At 40.1% G+C, this 24,335-nt stretch overlaps 1 protein-coding gene across 1 annotated transcript in view; it reads right to left on the bottom strand.

The window, feature by feature from the left end:
• Window positions 1–8,497: 8,497 nt before the first annotated feature.
• The window catches only part of LOC127131242 (uncharacterized), a 42,034-nt gene continuing 26,196 nt past the window's right edge, over window positions 8,498–24,335 (bottom strand). The window contains exons 3-7 of the mRNA XM_051060173.1: window positions 10,331–10,399; window positions 9,845–10,219; window positions 9,131–9,760; window positions 8,838–8,950; window positions 8,498–8,512 (exon numbers count right to left, since the gene is read on the bottom strand). Of these exons, the coding sequence (XP_050916130.1) occupies window positions 8,498–8,512; window positions 8,838–8,950; window positions 9,131–9,760; window positions 9,845–10,219; window positions 10,331–10,399 (1,202 nt within the window). The remainder of the gene's footprint in view (window positions 8,513–8,837; window positions 8,951–9,130; window positions 9,761–9,844; window positions 10,220–10,330; window positions 10,400–24,335) is intronic.

Here is a 24,335-nt window from a genome sequence, read left to right as displayed (position 1 = left end):
GTCTGGAGCATCCATTGTCAAAATACCAGTCTTTTTTGGCTGAAACTCTGAAGGAAGTGTGAGCTATCAGGTTAGTAACACCAGTCCTAGGAACCCATTGTTCTCTGTTGACAGGGATGTGATGTTTGGGTCTAGGTTGATGATGAGAAGACTAGGATAGTCATACAACTTAAAGCAGAATGGTTTTATGTGGCCAAATTTTCCACAGTAATGACATCTCCATCTTTGGTGTTTTCCTTTATGTTGTCTTTCCTTATGATGTTGTGACATATGATGTGACATCTTTGGTTTGCTACCAGTGTGACTACACTCAGGTTTGGATTCATTGAACCCAAGGCCAAACTTGTCTCCTGCCATTTTTCCAGTCTGGAGAATTTTGTCTAAGGTGTCAGATCCATTGTTTAGCATTCTGACATACTTTGTCATCTCATCCAGTTTGGAGTTCAAGAACACTGCTTCAGTCTTCAACTTAGAGATGGTTTCCAAGTGTTCTGTCTTTTCATTCTCCAATTGTGTTATCAATTTCTTCTGACTTTCCACTTGTTGACACACTTCTTCACTTCTGTGACACAACTTTCTATAGGTAGTGGCTAACTCATCAAAGGTTACTTCATCATCACTTGAGTCTTCATCAGAACCCCATCTTCCAGTCAAGGCAGTCACAAGATTTGCAGACTCTCCTTCTGTTTCACTTTCATCAGACCAAGTAGCAGCAAGACTTTTCTTATGTTTCTTGAGGTAGGTCCCACATTCAGCTCTAATGTTTCCATACCCATCACATTCATGGCACTGGACTCCTTTTCCTTGTTTGGACTTTTCATAAGATCTTGTTCTTCTTTCAGCATCATTGGACCTACTGATGTCAGATGAGATGTTCATGACATTAGACTTAGACCTTACATCCATCTTTTTCAGAAGTTTGTTGAACTGTCTCCCCAGTAATGCTACATCATTTGCCAGATCTTCATCAGTATCTTGACCAGTTTCTTCCTCTTCAGTGTTTGACATGAAGGCTATGCTTTTGACTTTCTTATCAGATCCATCACACATTCCCAACTCAAATGTTTGGAGGGATCCAATTAGCTCATCCACTCTCACATTGAAAATGTCTTGAGATTCTTCTATGGCTGTCACTTTCATGGAAAATCTCTTGGGAAGTGACCTGAGTATTTTCCTCACTAGTTTTTCATCTGACATCTTCTCACCCAGGGCTCTCGAGGCATTAGCAATTTCAAGGATATTCATATGAAAGTCATGAATATTTTCATCTTCTTTCATCCTCAAATTTTCAAACTTGGTAGTGAGCAACTGCAATCTAGACATCTTCACTCTAGAGGTGCCTTCATGAGTGGTTTTGAGAATATTCCAAGCATCTTTAGCCACCTCACAGTTGTTCACCAGTCTGAAGATGTTCTTATCAACCCCATTGAATATAGCATTCAATGCTTTAGAGTTTCCAAGGGCTAGTTCATCCTCCTCCTTGGTCCATAGTTCCTCAGCCTTCTTATCAGTTGTAACTTCTCCTTCCTTAGTAATAACTAGATGTTCCCAGCATGTTAGAACAACCTTCCAAGCCTTATTATCCAAAGATTTTAGGAAGGCTACCATTCGAGGTTTTCAGTAGTCATAGTTAGATCCATCCAAAATTGGTGGTCTGTGAACAGATCCTCTGTCTCTATCCATAGTACCAGAAAGTAACGTCCCTAGATCTCACCCAGAACCAGAGCAGGATGCCTGCTCTGATACCAATTGAAATTCTGGTATCAGATATGAGATGTCGAAGGTAATGTCACGACACTAATATCTGAACAATATAAACAGGATAAAAGATAAAGAACAGTAATACAAGTGACACAAGCAATTATCAACCCAGTTCGGTGCAAACTCACCTACGTCTAGGGGCTACCAAGCCAGGAAGGAAATCCACTAAACAAAATTAGTTCAAAGACTCTCAGTAAACAACTTCAAGTTACAGTCTTTTCACCTAATCTCTACCCGTGTGACTTCTATCTAAGAACTCTTAGATATGAGATCCTACTCACTCCCCCTCAATCACAGCAGTGATGTAAAAACAAATATTACAATGAAAGAAGACAATCTTCAAGAACACATACTTGATCTTGCTTAAAAGCTTCAACCAAGTAAACACACACTCATGCTTCAAAGCTTAGAGTGGACAAATTACAACTCAAAAGTCAGTCCAATTCAATCATCTATGGATGAATGAATGGCTCACAATACACACTACCACACAAGACTAAAACCCTTTTTCTCTCTCAATATTTCGTTTGTTATTTCTTGTGTGTTAAAACCAGGTATTCCATGCCCTTTATATAGAAGTGTTTGGCTGGGCTTGGACATCATAAAACCCTAAAACTATTTTCCATTCGCATCTTCTTATGACAGTTGATTATATCTTGTTGGAAAATAAGTCAATCTGGTTTTAATTACTGATTGAATGGCGCGTTCAATCATCACATCAATCATACATGGATTAGCATAAAAGCGCAATCATACAATACATAACATTCATACTGAATGTTCTGTATATAGATGTCTTGAAATCAGGTCTGACATCTCAGCAAAATCCTACACATCCACATTTTAAACACCATGCAGGAACTTGTTATCTTATGTCAAGACAACACTTGTGACAACTTGTGAACACTATAGGTTTTACCAAAATTGATGCCAACACATAGAACCAACATTATCGATGTTTTCCCTTTCCTTCTGGAATTAATAAAGTTTGATGGCGACTCTGTTGTATGTTCGAGCGTGTGATACATTCGGGTATATTTCTGCTAGCTTCAGCTGGCGACTCTACTGGGGACTTTGCTTGTAGTTGGGGGTATCTTCTTGAGCATCCCTAGCTTCAGTTGACGAATCTGCTGGGGATACTTCGCCACTTGGAGTACTTCCTAGTCGCTAAAAGGAGTCGAGCCTAGTTTAGGTTGTTCCCTCGCTAGTTTTAGGCGCTTAGCTTTATAGATTTACTCGCTTCTATTTATCATATTTTCTTATTGATTTATATTATGGATATTATCTATTATACTATTGTTGGGATGGGATAGACTACGTGAAAGGAAAGCTCCGTAATCGAGCTTAGTATACACATAGGTTAGACTCGTGGATAGTCGTGTACACCTATGTTTCGCGCGTTGGGTTGTCACGAGAACCACACCCAGACTAGATTCACTTGGGAGTACTTTTGTCCTGTGAGTATTCACTACGGAAGGGTATTTCCATTTCGAGTCGATGACTCTGGGAGGCCTTCTTATGACCACTTTGGAGAATAGTCCATACCTGTGAGGGGGATATGGGTTTTTCTTGCAGGAAGCCATAAACTCTACATACCTTTATTCTCATAGATGTCGAACCTTTGATCCTGCATCAGGCAGTATACGAAGATTATCCAGACTTCTGATGTTGTTAACCTACGTTATTGCATTGTTGTACATATGTTGGAGCTCGGAACTTGGGTTGCTATACCACTAGTCCTTTAAATCTATGGATACTGCATTATCATTTGTATTCCACCCCTAACATATGCATTCATTCATTTGAATTTCATGCATGTTAGCCAGAAAAGTCACCCTATCCATTCCTCCGTCAGAGAGACAACGATTCGCCGACACCAGTCATCCGAGGATCATGGAAGAGACTAAGAGAATTGACATAGCCGACATGGTTTTGGGGATATTCTTGGATAGCATGACAACATACTTCTCAAATCAGGTTGGGATTGATGAGCAAGTTGAAGACAGTCTGAAGCAAGATAACAAACAGAAGGTGGCTGCAAGCGTCCTGCCACTTCTTCCTCAAGAGAAACATTTACTACCACATCATAGGCCTTCCCAAAATAACTAGAAATTAAAGCAGAAGCAAATCAGCAAAGGAAACAAAAATCAAGAAGGGAAGTGTCCTCGCTATAATCCAATTCCTGTGAGTTATGCACATCTGCTACCTATACTGGTTAATGCTGGGGAAATTGTGCCTAAACAGACTGAACCTGCTAAGTTTTCCTACAGCCGTAAGCATGGCCTCATGCCACGTGTGGATACCATGCTGGATACGTAGGGCACTCTACAAAAGTTTGTCATGCCCTCAAGACCAAAGTTCAAGAACTCATCGATCGAAGTCTGTTGTGTTTTACACCCATAACTGCTAAGGTGCTCATGAGAAAGAGTTCAAATACAAGGGTCCTCCAATTCATGTGCAGGTTCCTCCACCTGAGGTTCAACCTGCTGTGCAGTGTCCAAATCAAGGATACCACTCTGGAATGTTGTTGGCCTATATTGGGGCATCGTCTACTGTTGTTGCACCTTACTATGTCTATGCTGGGGCACCCCATACCCCGCTTGGAGTTCATTGTGGCCATACTTCTTATCAGACAATCAATCCTGGCTTGGTGCATTATGCTCATCTACTCCAACCAATGGTTATTCCTCAAATTCATTCCCAGTATCAGATACTTTTGGTTCCTATGTCAAGCTACTCAGTTCCACCTGGTGGCACATCCCAGTATCAACAACCTCCTCGGGCTCAAGCTCCAAAAAATCAACAAGTTGTGCCACATAACCATCAAGGGCAAAGGCTGGTCAGACAGCTTGATAGAAAGCGTCATCAACATGATCAGATCCCTATGACATATGCTCAGTTGCTACCTTATCTTTTCCAACAAGGGGCAATTGTGCCAAAGGAGATACCATCAGTTGTTTATCCTTTTGGTCCAAAGTATAATCTTAATGTGTCTTGTGCGTTCCATGTCGGATACATAGGGCATTCTACTGAGGATTGTTGGAGTTTCAAAATTAAAGTGCAAAAGTTAATTGATCAGAAGGTTTTGTCATTCTCTAAGGCGGGACCAAATGTCATAACCAACCCGTTGCCAGCCCACTATGGACAGATTGTGAATGCGGTTAGCGGTGAGCATTTCTCAGATTCAGTTGCTGCTACAGAGGAGTATCAAGGCTAGCAATATCATAGTGATTCAATTATGTCTCATTTGTAATCTTTTCTTGTTTGTTATGTGTTGTTCATTTGTAAAACTTGTTTGGTTTTCATATGATAATAATAATGAAACAAACGTGCATGTTTTACTTAAATCCATTCGTGTTCACTCATATTTTATTTTTATCAGTATCAAACTGTTTGTCAACTAAAATCGAAAGAGAATGATGCAATTAAGAATACGCAAGATCGTTGCCTCTATGCTTATGAATAAGCCCGTGCTAATGATGTAAGGCATACTTCAATCCCTAAACACCAGAGATATAAGGAAGTTAGTCCCTAGTCAACCCCTTTGAGCTTTGAAGTAGGAGTTTCTTTCTTTATACATATAAACCCTCATGTTAAACCAGGGACAGGGTAGTCTTCAGTTAGTTTAGACTTGCATTCAAATTTCAGAAGGAGAATATCCCATTAAGTGATCAATCATATCATATCCCTCTCAAGAGGATGGAATCGCAAACTCATAATGGTTGTTCCTTACCCATCAAAAGGAGTGAGATAGTCACAACCTGTGCAAAAAATCGAGAAAGCAGTATCACAGTATTTGCTCAAGAACAAAAAGAAAAGATGAAACAAAATGAAAAAATCAAAATCAAATAAAAAGCCCGCTAAGTCAAAAACTTGAAAACAAGATTGACTTAGGCAAAAATTAGGGCACCCAGGTGGGCGGCCGACCCAAAGGATCAACCCAAGAAAAATCAGGGTAAACAAAACAAAAGAATCATAGAGTCAACATCAAAATCATCAACAAAAGAGCAAATCTCTATAACTGCAAACCAAAATAGAAGGTGAGTGACTGTCGCTCCAAATTCTCGTGGGTTCCTTAACCATTTTTGACAATACCCAAAATACTTTTCTGAAAGATGGACGCTTGTTATAAGCTAATTGTACGTAGGACTCGAGAACATCACGAAGAATGGGCGGGTTAAAATAGGTTTTGAGCCTTATATCCTTCCTATCTGAAACTATGAACCAATCCATGTTACAACCCTCAAAAGACCTAATTGAAGCATGGTTTATTTCGAAAGCATACTATGGTAAGATCGCGTTAAGCTGACTCTTAAAGATTTGCTTGTCATTCGAATTGATACTGATATGGCATTCTAAACAGTGATTCATTCACCAAACATCATAATCTTAGTGAACACACTTGAGTTTTCAAAACTTGCATGAGCATGACATTACAATTATCATTTTCAAAATGATCATTTTACATGCGAACAGTCATTTGACATCAAGGAAGATTACATATTGGGAGCATTGATCAAATTCCTGATATCCCATAGCTCAGATCTCTTCAAGTCTCATATTGGGGAAAGCTGCCCCAAGAGCACGAGAAGTCAATCCTTCCCAAGATGGTTGATTGAGGGAATACAATTTCAAGACGTTGGGGAAAACCAATTTGAGATACTCAAATGATGAGGCCACTCCATAACTTAGGACTGGGGTAGTTGGTGCATATATTCAGTGCATTAGGGAAGAGGTAGGCTACACAGGTACAAGCTCTCTCCAAACATAATTCAGAGGTGTTGTAACATCTTTTGAGCTTGCAGTTGGTGTCGGAGAATCACGTATGGATGACCATCATCCTAGCCCAAAATTTCCACCTCCCTCTATATGAGCATCTGGCATAACCATTGCATAAATCATTATCATGCATACACCATTCCGTTTCACTCACGCATAACATTCATAAAGCATAACATGAAACCGTGCAAACAAGAAAATCCCAAAATCAAATTTTATTGACTAAACCAAAGCCCAACCCTAGCTTGGTAAACCACAAAATTCTCATCACATTACATCCACTCTTAACGGGAAAATTTTAGGATACATTAGTATTTAATCCTCTTCTACCTTGAATACTTGAAAAGCTTCCGCAATTCTTGTATTCAGGTTCAAGAAGATTAAATAGGGGCAACTGTCGTATCCCAAAATTTTCCCTCCTTTTTTGCTTTTCATCTAACCTATAACTTGATATCCATATATACTCATTAATGCCTCATTCATGTGCATCATTCAGTCATGGCTAACACATGCTAACAAACATCATAGATTCAAGGTTCGCAACTGAAATTCTGGTATCAGATATGAGATGTCGAAGGTAATGTCACGACACTAATATCTAAACAACAAATAAAATATAAACAAGATAAAAACAAAGAAACAATTGAACAAGCGACACAAGCAATTGATAACCCAGTTCGGTGCAAACTCACCTACTTCTGGGGGCTACCAAGCCAGGAAGGAAATCCACTAAACAGAATTAGTTCAAAGATTCTCAGTAAACAACTTCAAGTTACAGTCTTTTCACCTAATCTCTACCCGTGTGACTTCTATCTAAGAACTCTTAGATATGAGACCATACTCACTCCCCCTCAATCACAGCAGTGATATAAAAATAAATATTACAAAGAAAGAAGACACTCTTCAAGGACACATACTTGATCTTGCTTAAAAGCTTCAACCAAGTAAACAAACACTCGTTCTTCAAAGCTTAGAGTGAACAAATTACAACACAAAAGTCAGTCCAATTCAAACATCACTAAGATGAATGAATGAGTCACAATACACAAGCTCACACAAGGCTAAAACCCTAAAACTCTCTCTCTCTTTATCGTTCGTCTCTTGTGTGTTTAAACTAGGTTTTACATGGCCTTTAAATGGAAGCTTTTGAATGGGCCTGGGCAGCATAAAACCCTAATTCTATTTTCCTTGCGTATCTTCTAAGAAACAACAACTAATCATCCCTTATTGGAAAATAGAACAATCTGGTTTTAAATCAAGTTACTTCTTGAATAGCATATTCAATCTTCACATAATCACACACAACTTTACATGAAAAGCGCAATATTAAGATACATAACATTCAGACTAAATGTTCTGTATACACATGTCTTAACATCGGGTCTTACATCTTAGCTAAATCCTACACAACCATATTTAAGCATCCTACAGGAAGCTGATATCACATGTCAAGACAATATGCGTGACAACTTGTGATAACACTAAGTTTTACCAAAATTGATGCCAACACAAAGAACCAACAAACTCCCCCTTTGGCAAATTTTGGCTAAAACATACATTAGATCATATGTTCATAAGAAATCAATCAAAGTATCAGTTCAACAGCAGTAGAAGTAAACATACACACATTGCTAGCAAAAATAGCAACTAGTAAACACACATGCGCTTGTGCTCAGAACACAACACACCACCCCTTTAGCTAGTCCACACCAAGCACCAGTCTGCTTCACACAGACAAAACACTTCCCCCTCTTCTCCCTCTTTGTATCAAACATCCAACATCATCTCAGAACACTTCCCCCTCTTCTCCCTCTTTGTATCAAGCATCCAACATCATCTATAGCTATAACTACTTCTCCCTCTTTTTAGCCAAAAGAGACCAAAGAGACAAAATAAATGTTTATTCAGTCATAAACCAAAATGTCAAAAGTTAAGGGTTACAAAACCAAGTACATATTCAGCTGTAAGCAAGCTAAGATACAAACCAACAAAACATGAATACAGCAAAACAAAATTGCCAAAATCAAGAAAATCCATCAAAACAACATCAAAAACCATCACATCAATAAACACCATCACATCACCAGGGACCAAAGTCAAATGAGCTAATCAGAGGAACTTGAGCTTGCAGCTTCATCAGCATCAGAAATAGAATTGCCACTTGTCGCATCATTATTTGCAGACCTCTCACTAGAGGTGTGGGCTTCAGCTTCCTTAGCATGTTCAATATTCTCACCTTCAGCTTGCTCCAAGCTTGCAATCAGGGCTTCCAACGATTCTTTCCTAGCTGTTGCTACCCTTATCCCTTCACCCAGCTCTTTACAAGTCTCCTTCAGCTCAGCAATAGTTCCAACTTTCGAGGCTGGCTTTTTCATAGCAGATGTCATGACAATGTCTTCGACATGACTGCCTTCAAATAGTTTATAGTGCACTGACAGAGCAAGTTTTCTTCTACTTGGTAAGACATTAGAACTCAGAATACCAGGGTGTTGATTTAGGATAATCCCACAAATCATAGAGGGAAAGGCAATAGGCAGCTTAACTGCATTAGTAGATGCATGCTTGATAATTTGTTCAAACATAAATCTACCATAGTCAAACTTCATTTTGGTTCCAACAACAAAAATAAATCTTCCAAGGGTATTATCAATTGTGGAAATATGGTTGGTAGGCACCCAATTTGCAGCTCCTATTTTATGCAATATTGCATACTTGACAGTCAACTTCCCAGCAGGAAGAAGCTTTTTAATAGGCCATCCTTTCACCTGCCTTGCTGTAATTTCTCTACAAACCTTATTGTCTGTAGCTTCCAATTCACCTACACCCTCAACTCTTCTTCCCAGAAAATTGTTAATGACAGTGGGAGAGAATGTGATACACTTACCTCTCACAAACACTTTGCAAAATTCCTTGCTGTTCTTATAAGCAATATCCTTAGGAATATTGACAATGAATTCCTTAACTAAAACCTCATAGCATTGAGAGAACCCAACCACAGTCTTCATTAACCCAACAGTCTTTATCAGGTCCATGACCTCCTTGACTTCAACAACATCCTTTCCTAACTCCCTTTCCACAGCCACCCTTCTTTGAATCACAAATTTCCATTTGGCAGCTCCATCCTCAAGATGGAAAGAAATATTATCCAAATGCACAGCAGCAACTTTCACATGGGACTTCTCCACAGGGGTCTTCTTCACAGGAGAGATGTCAGGGACATCTTCCTCGACATCCTCTTCAGACTCAGAAACTTTTCTAACCTTCCTCTTCTTCACTTCAACCTTGCTCCAAGATTTGGAAGGACCAACACCAGCAGTCTTCTTAGCTGTTCTAGCTGACATCAGTTCAGCCACAAATCTTCCTTTTCTAGTCTTTATACGCTTAGCCACACTTGGCTTTAAATGATGAAGTAAGATATCCTTTTGATCATCAGACCTATCATCCTTTAGGTCAATCACATCGTTTGCAACATCATGCTTCTCAGAATAGGAAGCATTGGCAATTTTAGATGCCACAAATTTTCCTTTACCAGACACAGTTTTCCCTAGGGAGCACAAACCTTCAGCAGCCATGTCCTTCTCATAACTGGAGGAATCGTCATATTTCTCACTATGTTGTTCAACCTTAGGAGAGGGGTACATTTTAGACAGGGGAGTAGAGACTCCCTTCAAAGAATATCCTTCATTAAGGATTCTAGTGACTAGGTTTCTTATGACACGATCAGTGTGGTGTATATCTTCCTTAGAACTAGTGGCATGAGTTGAGCTAGAAGGGATACTAGAGCTGTTACCTTGATTGGGGCATGCAGAAGCTGATGCATCCATGAGATGGTTCAAATCAAGGGCCTCGCAGGGAATACCTGATAGATGAACCACATCCAGAATCTCATCATCGTGAAAGTTCATGGAATGAGCGCTAACCTTTTGAGTGGACTTAGTAGTTTTTGAAGCAAAAGTAGTTTGGTGTTGTGACATTTTGACGTTTCTGTGGAAAAATTGCAGTTGCCCTAACAGAGGAGTGTGAGGAAGAAGCGGGTAGTTGGAAGAGTTAGAAATATTTATAGTACTCAGGTTGTCATAGTACAATGTCATGACATCTTGCGTGACATTGTATTCAGTCAACATTTGTTTCATCCACACCAGTTGAGAACAACTGCTTCCAGCTGCTATGTATTTAGCTTCAGCAGTAGACAGAGACACACAATTTTGCTTCTTACTAAACCATGATATTAAATTGTTCCCCAATAAGAAGCATCCTCCTGATGTGCTTTTCCTATCATCAACACTTCCAGCCAAATCAACATCACAATATCCAGACAACACAAATTCAGATCCATGAGTGTATAGCATCCCATAGTTACTAGTGCCATTGACATATTTCAGGATCCTTTTCACTTGGTTTATGTGGCTCACCTTTGGTTCAGCTTGATATCTAGCACATACACCTACAGCAAAAGCAATGTCAGGTCTGCTTGCTGTGAGATATAGCAGACTTCTTATCATGCTTCTGTAGAGACTTTGATCCACACTGACACCATTTTCATCTTTAGACACTTTCAGATGAGTAGGAGTAGGTGTCCTCTTGTGGCTTGCATTCTCCATGCCAAACTTCTTAACAATATTTTTGGCATATTTACTTTGAGATAGAAAGATAGAATCTTCCATCTACTTGACTTGCAGGTCAAGAAAATAGGTTTCTTCTCCAACAAGGCTCATTTCAAATTCAGACTGCATTTGCTCAACAAAATTTTGAACCATCTTACTTGACATCCCACCAAACACAATATCATCCACATATATCTGAGCCACCATGAGCTTTCCTCCTTGATCTTTGACAAATAAAGTCTTATCAATGCCTCCCTTCCTGTATCCATTGTCAATTAGAAACACTGTGAGTCTCTCATACCAAGCTCTAGGAACTTGTTTCAACCCATAAAGAGCTTTCCTCAACCTATACACATGCTTTGGAAGATTTGGGTTTGTGAACCCCTTAGGTTGTTCAACATACACTTCCTCATTTAAGTAGCCATTTAAGAAGGCACTTTTCACATCCATTTGGAACAGTTTAAACTTTAGAATACATGCCACTCCTAACAATAATCTAATGGCCTCCAGGCGAGCTACAGGAGTAAATGTTTCATCAAAGTCAACTCCTTCAACTTGAGTGTATCCTTGTGCTACCGATCTTGCTTTATTTTTAGTAACCACACATTTTTCATCAGATTTATTCTTGTAAATCCACTTTGTTACAAAAACATTTATTCCTTCAGGTCTTGGAACCAATTCCCACACTTCATTTCTCTTGAATTGACCTAACTCTTCCGGCATGACATTGATCTAGAATTCATCAATTAAAGCTTCTTTGACATTCTTAGGCTCAATCTTGGACACAAAACAGGCATGTGAGATCACTTCCCTTGATCGAGTGGTGACCCCTTTATTTGGGTCACCTATAATGAGATCTTTAGGATGATCCTTCTGAATTCTGATAGAGGGTCCCTTATTAACTTTATCAGCTCCAGGTTCAGCTTGAGTGGACTCACTCTCATTACTTTTGTCCAGGAGATCAGTTGGAGCATCATTCAAAAATGTTTCAACATCGTCTGTGACATCAGTCTCTTGATCATTAATAATAACATTGATAGATTCCATCATAACTTTTGTTCTAGAATTTAAAACTCTAAAGGCTCTACTGTTTGTTGAGTAGCCCAGAAATATTCCTTCATCACTCTTGGGGTCCATTTTCCTTCTTTTTTCACAATCAGCCAGGATATAACATTTACTACCAAACACATGGAAGTATTTAACAGTAGGTCTTATTCCCTTCCAGACTTCATATAAAGTGGTTAGGGTCCCTTTCCTCAAGGTTTCTCTGTTGTGAACATAACAGGCCGTGTTCACAGCTTCGGCCCAGAAGTGGCAAGGCAACTTCTTAGCATGAATCATAGGTCTAGCAGACTCTTGGAGAGTTTTATTCTTCCTTTCCACCACACCATTTTGTTGAGGGGTAATGGGAGAAGAGAACTCATGACCAATTCCTTCAGATGAACAGAATTCAACAAATTTACTGTTCTCAAATTCTTTCCCATGATCACTTCTGATTTTCATAACATGACTCTCGCTTTCTCTTTGAAGTCTTTGGCAAATATCTTTGAACACATCAAACACGTCAGATTTTTCCCTTATAAAATTCACCCAGGTATATCTGGAGAAGTCGTCCACTACAACAAAAGCATACCTTTTCCCACCAAGACTTTCCACCTGCATAGGTCCCATCAAGTCCATGTGGAGAAGTTCTAGCACTCTAGGTGTGGTGTCATGTTTGATCTTCTGATGTGACATCTTTGTCTTCTTTCCAATCTGAGATTCACCACAAACTCTTCCTTCACCAATCTTTAATTTTGGGATTCCTCTAACAGCTTCAACAGATATAATCCTCTTCATTCCTTTAAGATGCAGATGACCCAGTTTTTGATGCCATAGTTTCACTTCTTCTTCTTTAGCTAGAGCACACATTGCTGAATAGCTAGTTTCTTGAGAATTCCACATATAGCAGTTGTACTTTGACCTGACTCCTTTCATGATCACCTCATATTTTGCATTAGTAATCAAGCATTCAGTTTTTGTGAAGTTCACATTTAGACCTTGGTCGCATAGTTGACTGATATTGATCAGGTTTATAGTCAATCCTTTAACGAGCAGCACATTATCAAGGTTAGGGACTCCAGGACAGTTTAGCTTTCCAATCCCCTTGATTTCACCCTTTGCTCCATCACCAAAAGTTACATAGCTGGTGGCATGAGGTTGGAGGTCAATTAGCAGGTTTTTGCTTCCAGTCATGTGTCTGGAGCATCCACTGTCAAAGTACCCATCTTCTTTGGCTGAGACTCTGAAGGAGGTGTGAGCTATCAACTTAGTAGCACCAGCCCTAGGAACCCACTGTTTTCTGTTAACAGGGATGTGTTGTTTGGGTCTAGGTTGATGATGAGTAGGACTAGGATAACCATACAGCCTAAAGCAGAATGGTTTTATGTGGCCAAATTTCCCACAGTAATGACATCTCCATCTTTGGTGTTTTCCTTTATGTTGTCTTTCCTTGTGATGTTGAGACGCCTGATGTGACATCTTTGGTTTGCTACCAGTGGGACTACAATCAGGAGAGGATTCATTGAACCCAAGGCCATTCATGTCTCCTGCCATCTTTCCAGTCTGGAGGATTTTGTCTAAGGTGTCAGATCCACTGTTTAGCATTCTGACATACTTCGTCATCTCATCCAGTTTGGAGTTCAGGAACACGACTTCGATCTTCAACTTAGAAATGGTTTCTAAGTGTTCTGTCTTCTCATCCTCTAGTTGGGTTATCAATTTCTTCTGATTATCCACTTGTTGACACACTTATTCACTTCTGAAACACAACTTCCTGTAGGTAGTAGCTAATTCATCAAAGGTTAATTCATCATCTCTGAAGTCTTCATCAGAATCCCATCTTCCAGTCAAGGCAGTCATAAGATTGGCAAACTCTCCTTCTGTTTCACTTTCAGAATTGTCATCAGACCAAGTAGCAGCAAGACTCTTCTTCTGTTTCTTGAGATAGGTCCAACATTCAGCTCTAATGTGTCCATACCCTTCACATTCATGGCATTGAATTCCTTTGCCATGTTTGGATTTTTCCTCAGATTTTGTTCTTTTTCCAGCATCATTGGACCTACTGATGTCAAATAAGTTGTTCTTGACATTAGACTTTGACCTTACATCCATCCTCTTTAGGAGTTTGTTGAATTGTCTCCCAAGTAATGCTACATCATTTGCCAGATCTTCATCAGTATTCTGACTACTGTCTTCCTCTTTCTCTTTAGTGTTTGACATAAAGGCTATGCTTTTGACTTTCTTTTCAAATCCATCACTCATTCCCAACTCGAATGTTTGGAGGGATCCAATTAGCTCATCCACTCTCATCTTGCAGATATCTTGAGATTCTTCTATGGCTGTCACTTTCATGGAAAATCTCTTGGGAAGTGACCTGAGAATTTTACTCACAAGCTTTTCATCTGACATCTTCTTACCCAGGTCTCCTAAGGCATTAGCAATTTCAAGGATATTCAAAAAGGTTGAGAAGACACCATATGAGATATGGAGTGGTAAGAAACCACATATGTCTTACATGAAGATTTGGGGTTGCGAAGTTTATGTGAAACAACAAATTTCAACCAAGCTTGAGCCCAAATCTGACAAATGCTTATTTGTGGGGTATCCTAAAGAAACAAGAGGGTATTACTTCTACAATCCTTCTGAGGGCAACGTGTTTGTCGCTCGAACTGGAGTTTTCCTATAAAAGGATTTTATTTCCAAAGGAATCAGTGGGAGGAAAGTAGAGCTAGAAGAAATTCAAGAATCACAAAGCATTGATACACCTATGGAGGAATTAGAGCAGGAAACACAAGTAGTTGTGGAAGAGCAACCTGCTCAAGTAGAACAAGACCGGCGTAGGTCAAACAGGATACGTCACTTACCTAAGAGATATGGATATCTCATAACTGATCAAGGTGATGTATTACTCATGGATCAAGATGAGCCTGTGACCTACCAAGAGGCCATACCTGGTCCCGAGTCTGAGAAGTGGCTAGAAGCCATGAAATCTGAAATGGATCCCATGTACACAAACCAAGTTTGGACCTTGGTAGAGCGTTCTGTAGGAGTTAACCCTATAGGATGCAAGTGGGTCTTCAAAAAGAAGACTGACATGGATGGTAAGGTACATACCTATAAGGCAAGACTGGTTGCAAAAGGATATAAACAAATTCATGGGGTTGACTATGATGAAACCTTTTCACCAGTTGAAATGCTTAAATCTGTTCGGATTTTACTTGCTATCGCTGCATATCATGACTATGAAATATGGCAGATGGATGTCAAAACTGCTTTCCTTGATGGGAATCTTCTTAAGGATGTGTACATGACAAACCTGAAGGATTTGACATACCAGAAGAAGCCCAAAAGATATGTAAGTTACAAAGATCAATCTATGGATTGAAGCAAGCTTCCAGAAGCTGGAATCTTCATTTTGATGAAATAGTAAAACAATATAGATTCATCAAGAACGAAGATGAGCCTTGTGTCTACAAGAAGGTTAGTGGGAGCATGATCGTTTTCCTGGTATTTTATGTAGATGACGTATTACTCAATGGAAACGATGTCCCTACCCTGCAACAAGTAAAGTCTTGGTTGGGGAAATGCTTTTCTATGAAGGACCTAGGTGAAGCAGCCTATATATTAGGAATCAGAATCTATAGAGATAGATCATAAAAACTGCTTGGCCTAAGTCAGAGTACGTACATAGACAAAGTGCTGAGACGCTTTAATATACATGATTCTAAGAAAGGATTCATACCTATGTAACATGGCCTGTGTCTATAAAAAACACAATCCCCTTCAACTAAGGAAGAAAGGGATCGCATGAATAAGATTCTGTCGCATCCGCGAAAAACAACCGGCGGGCTAAAACAAAACAACACAGAGCCGCCACCGTGCGTTATTTATCCCAAAAGAGGGAAAGGAAACGCTCAGAGTAAACCTGGAAAAAGCATGGTCTCGCGACCAAAGAGAATGGGATCGGGAGTCGGTTACGCAAGGGGAAGGTATTAGCACCCCTCACGTCCGTCGTACTCGACGGGATCCACGCTCTAAAAGAAAGAAAAGGTTGCTAACCAAACATCACACACACACACTGAAAACAACACAGGTGGGAAAGAGGGCAGAGGGCTCGCTAGGATATCGCATCCTATGCCTACGTATCTCGTCTGGAACGAGAATCAGAGCTGCCGTAGTTCGGCTCACGCACGCCGAAACAAAACACACGCACAGAAAGGCAAACATGGAACCCGAACGCCAATCGCTGAACTTACATCAGCTTCCGAACCAAACAAACCCACACTGGAAACCAGATGCCACTTGATGGACTTATACCGGACTCCAAGCACACAACAAAAGGATACGGAGTGCCAATTGCTGGGCTTACATCCGTCTCCTACACACACAAGAAGAAACAAGCAACAAGCTACTAAGGAGTCGGGAACTCGAGCCTAGCAACTGTCAAGCAAACACACACAAGAAAACAAAAAGGGTTTGCCCGGAGAGATCTCGTGCGACCTCCTGCCTACGTACCTCATCTGGTATGAGGATCAGGGCAACGTAGTTCCCCTTAACAGGGGAAAAACTTTCTCCTAACCAGAGACCGGGAAATGACCAACTAAAAGGGAGACTGACTCGAGCCTAATAGTTATCATGTATTCCGCAATTGTCCTAGGTTGAGTTTTCTATCTACTTCCACAAGCAGCAAGCTAATCCTAACCAGGCAAAGCAAAGCATGCAAGCATAAACAAAACAAATCAAACATTCACAGTTAGCACACACTATATACAGACAGATGTGGCTCAATCAAGGGTTAGACTGCCAAAGCAAGTCAACTGTATCAGGGTGGTGTTAGCTCTTAACCCTGACATTGAGAGTCAGGGTGAAGCTGATGAAAGGTGAGTGAAGATCAGACTTCACAGCTCTTATCCCTGGCCAGGGAGAGCTTCAGACAAAGAAGTGTGGGTCCAGAAAGTGGGAACCCTTCTACACTTATGACTCTGACTCAACTGTACAACTGTACAAGGATCTTGGGTTACTATCCTCAAGGCATCAACATGTAATGTGAGCCAAGGGATGACTCAACAGAAGAGCAGGAGATGGATTGCACATCTCTTGTGTCTGCCAATTGCCTTATTCAAGGTCTTTTCCTGCTTGGGGACAAAGATAAACAAGCACAAACATCGCCTCTTAAGGAGGACTTCAGACAGGTGCCTGGCCAAGTAACAGGCCAGGTCTTCCAGACTACATGGAGAAAAGAAATTCTACCTCAATTGGTTAGCACAACCAAGCAACAGCACAAAGCAAGTTCACAAGGAACTATAGCAACTAAAGTACCTGAAATCAATCTAACATAGTCAGTACTCAGCTCAAACAGTTAAACAGACAAGTTAATGATTACACAGTTAACTGTACACAAGCAATGCATCAAGCAAAGCACAAGCCAATGCTCAACACAAATGACTTAGAAACCACCTACAAAACAAAATTAATGTTAATCAACATCATTCACATGAGCAACTTAAACCAAGTGCATTAATTCCTCCATTCCATTTGCCTTTTGTCCTGAAAACACACTTCAAACATGAGAAGCAAACCCCTAGGACAAAGCCTAGGGTCCAATAGGGATCAAAAATTCAAAACAGAACATGAAAATTATCAAAAATCAAGTTCAATCAATTTAGAATCATTTCCAATTGGTCTCATGCTCATATCATCAACCATTATCATTTCATGAGGCAAAGAGTACAAAGCATGCAATTTAGAACCTCAAAGGACCAAACAGAAAGATCCAATCCAAACTCAATCCAAAACAATTCAATAAATCCCCAAAAAACTCACAGCTAAACAGCATTCATAACATGTCAATCACACCAAATTTCAGGCCAATTGGACAATGGGAAGCAAGTCAATTAAATTCATCAAGTTAAAGCATGCTCATACAAGTCCAAACAAGGCACAATATCATGTATCAACTTCCAGAAAGCATAAAACAGTGTAGGAACATGATAAATGCACCAAACTAAAACCATGACAAACTTCAATGTGTCTATAATCACTCCACAAAATTTCAAGTCCATACAATACATATCCAGAAATTCACAAATCAATTAAAAACATGACTCACAAAAGGTCCACATTTGATCAAATAGAAAGGAAATTCTCAATCAAATTGGAAACACATCCAAAAATTCCATAAAAATTCACATGTGAACCTGACATTCAGAAGTATCAACATGCAACATTTCAGCTTATTTCAAGTTCATATGGCATGGTAACAAAATTCATGAAGTCAGACAAGAAATGGTGTGACACAAATTGTCACACCTAGGTTCAAATGATCATATCTCACAATCCAGGAACTCAAAAATCACAAACTCAAAGCCAAAATTTTCATTTAGGTCTCTAGAATAAGCATGCAAAATTTCAGCTCCATCCAGTTAAGCATCATCATTTCATGATCAAAATACCAAGCAAGGTGCAAGCAAACACATGTTCATGCAAACCCTAGGCCATTCCAAAAACCACACGTGCACAATTTCCACAAAAATCACCAAAAAATACTAGAGATTACAAGGATCATGGTGAAAAAAATTTCAGTTAATTTGGACAAGTATTCTGTGAGATATGATTTTTTCAATTGGAAGAAAAATTAAAAAATGATGTGAAATGGCATGTGAAATCATGTATAGCATATGAAGAAAAAATGCAAATGCCGTGGTGGAGAATCGAAGCGCTACAGTAGTTTATTTTGAAAAATTAGCGCGCCACTGTAGCACTAACACCAAACACATGCTGAAACGCGGAACTGAAGATCCAAGGCGGTTTTCTGGAAAATTTCACCACATTCATACGCGTGTTCATACATTCAAACACTCAAGAACAAATCCTCACCAAAATCAACAAACCATATATCATTGGAAAGCTCTCCTAATGTACATCAACAATATCACATTCATTAAGCCTAATTCATCCTAATTTAACCGGATCGATCCAAAACATAATCATGCATGAAAGTTCAAATCAACATAACTCTCTCATTTCTCAACGAAAATTAATGATTCAACTTGCAGAATTCTCTACTAAACAAGATCTATCCAAATCATCAATCAATTTCAAGAATTATTGAAGTCGAAAACTCACCTTAATTTGAGGACAGTTGCGAATTTGCATGTTTTTGGCCTTGGAATTGCAAAACAGATGCGCTATGACTCTTGTATAGGTGAATGGAACAAGTCTTGTTGCTCAATTACGCACGATCTTGATGAAATCTTGAATTGCCATTGTTGCACCTCACTTTAACAGTCCAAAATTTGGCTTGGAAATGAAGAAATCTTGCTTCAATTAGCTTCAATAATGCATGTAGATGATGAATTGATGAAGAACAATGCAAGGTTTGTGGAGATTTTTGGAAAAAAAGTGAGAGAGAAAGTGAAGAGGTTTTTGTGATTTCTAGATCTAGATCTTGATTCTGTTGTTGCTAATCAGAAAACAGTTACAATTATGTTTATATATGCATTGTTAATGATGTTAGTAATCATGATTAGTGAAAATGCAATGAATTAGTGAAAATGCAATTTCATGCTAAATGGCAATCTGGTCAATTCACCCACACATGTGCAATGCAATGTAACAGTGGAATTTTCTGGTTTGAGCAAGTTTCAAGTGGCATTTGTGAGCTGGTGCAAAAGGAATCATGTGAAAACAATGAATATTTTACAAAAACACCTTTTTCCCTCCATTTTTCAAATTAAGTCCACTTGAAAAATGGACTTTTTATGTGATGATTTTTGATGAAATGTAATGATGCAATGTGATAGTACATGTCAAATGGAGTTTGCTCAAAAAAGAATCACCCAATTTGGCCAAATGGTTCATGAGTTATGCCACTTTGAAGTTCAACTTTTCCTGAAAATGATTTGATCACAACTTGCCAACCACACATGAGAAATGAGTGTTCTTGGACTTTTTGGAAAGGTGAGAGCAAGATCTACAACTTTCATGTTGAACAAAATTTCATTTGAAACATTTTTGGACACGTAATTTTGAGGAGAAAAACTTTCCATTTTTGGCAGTTTTCCATTACAAGTCACTTTCTATTTTTGGAAAGTTTCCATCTGACTTTATTTTCTTCATTCTTGATGTTTGAAATGTCAAATGAAACTTGTTTAGACATGAATGAAGTGTCTCTAACTCTCTCCCACCTCCAAATCCATCATTTCAGGCACAGTTGACCACAGTTGACTTTTTTGACTGATAGATGAATTTTAGCTTTGACTGATCAAATTGAGCCTCAAACTCCTGATGAAATGGATCAACCATGAAACCCTAGCTTCCATAAGCTTAATATAATCAATAAATGATCTCCCATCTCAATATAGGCCCCATCTCCTTGCTAAGTCCTGATTGGCCCAATACAACTGATTAGGGTTGACCAGAGGTCAAAACCCTAATCTCAAGGTATCTGATCAATCTCTTGGTGATGACAAGACCATGATGATGATGATGTACCATTTCAACCAAGATAAAGCTCAACCCTCCTTGAGGAACCAAGAAACCCTAATTTGAATCACACATCCTCAGATGATTAATGATCAGTCCATGAAACCTTAACTTGCATCTTAACCTCTTTATCTTCTGATCAAGACTTAGGAGGATGACTTGTTCCATGTAACCACATGATATGCAAATATGCAATGACTAATGACCTAAAAAATGATATGCAATATGCTAAGCTAGTCCCAAGAGAGGAGGGCAAATTTTGAGGTGTTACAGCTGCCCCTATTCAATCCACTGTGAACCTGTCGATATGAATAGCCTCGGCTTTCAGATGATCAGGATGAAGAGTGATTGAATACCAAGAACAGACGAACAATTTGCACTCTGATGAGAAAATAATTAACAATGTCTGTCAGAATCGGCAAAGAAACAATCTTGAAGAAAAATCCGTCTGGTACGGCGAAAGTCGGCCTGATCACCGAAACAGAAACGTCGACCTGGATACCAAAATAAATGGTAACACAGGGATAACCATGGCCTGAATACCACATCCGCTGGGGATTATTATTACTCTTCTTTCTTTTTTTTTTGCTTTTCTTGAACCCCGAAAATTTTCTCTTTTTTCGTTTTCTTGAACCCCGAAATTTTCCTTCACGCCAATGACCCCGGATCACTGCATTTGAACCCCGACATCTTATTTGCCAAAATAATGAACCCCATTCTCCATTTGAACCCCAGTCGCCTGACGATAACTTGTGATCGCCATTGTGAACCCCGTTCTCCAGAAAATGCCGCAACATTTCCCTTTCTCCGTTTGAACCCCGCTCTCCAGAAAATGCCTCAACATTTCCCTTTCTCCGTTTGAACCCCGTTCTCCAATTTCTCGTGATAATTCCGTTGGCAACGTCGGAAATAACACCAAACACCACTCTGAGGGCGACATATCAGAGGGTACACCTTCACGAAAGGAAGGTAACATGTGCATCTCTTCCTCAGAAGACACCCCTAACGACCTCTATCGGCCTCAGCCAAAGTCTAAGGTGACACATGAACGGAAGATAATCCCGATGACCTCATCCCGGATATAATCTTCAACTCCAATCTCCATTTGAACCCCAGAAAATGCCTCAACATTTCCTTTTCTCCGATTGAACCCCGTTCTCCAGAAAATGCCTCAACACTTCCCTTTCTCCGTTTGAACCCCGCTCTCCAGAAAATGCCGCAACATTTCCCTTTCTCCATTTGAACCCCGTTCTCCAGAAAACACCTCGTGTCTCCTTTTCTCCATTTGAACCCCGATTGTCGCGCTGATCGCGTAACGTCCTTTGATTTCATTTCCATCTCCGTCTGACGGAAAAGTTTCCTCCAGTATCGCACTACTGGAAAACCTTGCTGATCTGACATCATGATGCTAAACTCCTCAGAGTAACACTTTCAACCAGACACTGACTAATGACTGGGAAGAAACTCGACGTTTACTGGACATCGAACAATGATGTTTACTTGACACCAAAGAAAACTCGACCAGACACTTACTGATGACTGGGATAAAACTCGACGTTTACTGGACATCGAACAATGATGTTTACTTGACACCAAAGAAAACTCGACCAGACATTAACCAATGACCGGGAGGGAACGCGACGTTTACTGGACATCGAACAATGATGTTTACCTGACACCAAAGAAATACTCGACCAGACATTAACTGATGACTGGGAAGAAACTCGACGTTTACTGGACATCGAACAATGATGTTTACTTGACACCAAAGAAAGCTCGACCAGACAGGGATCGACACGACACTTACTGGTATCGCAAGGATGACATCCACATGTCAAAACCAGGCAGACGCTTGCCAGGGACTAACTGGGAAATACTGCTGCTCCAAAATCATGATGTTGAACTCCTCAGAGCAACATCTTCAAACTTCCGTCTCGCACGACAAAAATCTTCCTCCAATATCGCGCTACTGGGGAATACCGTTGACCCAACGTCACAATGCCAAACTCCTCAGAGTATCATCTTCACTGACCGGCAAAACCCATTTTCAGATGGTAACCACGGCTTGAGTCGCGCTGATCGCGATCTTCATTTCCATCTCTGTCCGACGGAAAAGTTTCCTCCAGTATCGCACTACTGGGGAACACTGTTGATTTTCCAACTAGCGGAACCACTTCTCAAACGGTAACCACGGCTTGAGTAGCATCTTCACCCATGGGCAAAACCATATCTCAAGCGGTAACCTCGACTTGAGTTGCGTTGATCGCGATCTCCATTCCCATCTCTGTTCGACGGAAAAGTTTCCTCCAATATCGCACTACTGGGGAACATTGCTGATCTGACATCACGATGCTAAACTCCTCAGAGTAACATCTTCACCTTCGGGCGAAACCCATTCTTGGATGGTAACCAATGCTTGAGGTTAACTTATGCTTGCAATGCTAATGTTGATCTTCCAACCAGCGAAACCACCTCTCAAATGGTAACCACGGCTTGAGACTAGCTTATGCTTGCAATGATGATGCATGACTCTTTTTTTTCAGCGTAATGCTCCACAAGTATGGAAATGCTACGCGAGTTATTATGCGATATGCTATGCCTATCTACATGATGAATGTATAAAAAGTATCCCCCTCAAGGGACTCTCCTGGGGAGCTCGAGACACTCTACTGAGGAACTCGCCAATACTCCGATCTCCACCCCGCTGGGGAAATAGCACTGCTGCTGGGAAAAAGCAACCCTTGCTGGGGAAAAACCTCCTTTGCACCCAATCCGCTCGAGGAATTGCTGGGGATAAAACCACCAATGCACTCTGTGGGGAAACACCAGTCTTTGACTTGCTGGGGATGCAACACTCCCGACTCTGCTTGCGAAACCACCACAGATACCTCCGCTGGGAAATAACAACCTTCAGTCCTGGCGACTGGGGAAGCATCATTCTAAAACCTGCTGGGGATAACCATCCTGACCCTGCTAGGGAATCCACAGACCTTGAATCTGCTGGGGAATTAGTCATTCCGACTCTGCTTGGGGAGGAGGACAGTCTGGTACTGCACACCCGACAACTCGTCGAACCATGGTATTCATATCCAACTCCCATGTCAACTATCCAATTTTGAGAATTCCCAGACTCGTCTGGACCTTTTCTGCTCCATCATCTTGTATTCCCCACTGTTCCGCGCTCGACGGAGAGCAAACTCCTGGGATTTATACAAACTTTTCAATCTTCCGACTTTGAAGAGTCTTCTTGATTAATTCTCAAGGATCGTCGTACGTCTCGTCGTCTTTTCATCGTTCCTCAATTCATTCGTCCCTGACTGGACTCCGCGGGGATTCTTTTGTCAAAGCTTCCACATCACAACCTGCAAGTGAGTGAAAATATCTAACAGCACCTGCAAAAGAGATCGTTAGACAAAACCGTGCCCCAGGCGTGTCAATATTTCAACACATGGATCACTCAACCTTCCGAATAAGATTTCAAGTTTTCAATCTTATAAACATGCATTGGAAGGGACCTGTATGTCTTAAAATGCAAAGATTCTTTATCAAAATAATTGGATGTTTTTGCAATCAAAACGGTAATGAAAAACAAAAACAAAATTATTTGACTGAATATGCATTTTATTGATATGGAAAAGCGTGTGGCTCAAATTGAGCAATACAAAG

This window comes from Lathyrus oleraceus, chromosome 3 (genome assembly GCF_024323335.1).
Source record: "Lathyrus oleraceus cultivar Zhongwan6 chromosome 3, CAAS_Psat_ZW6_1.0, whole genome shotgun sequence".
Classification (NCBI taxonomy): domain Eukaryota; kingdom Viridiplantae; phylum Streptophyta; class Magnoliopsida; order Fabales; family Fabaceae; genus Lathyrus; species Lathyrus oleraceus.
This window is presented reverse-complemented; position numbering and strand designations above follow the sequence as displayed.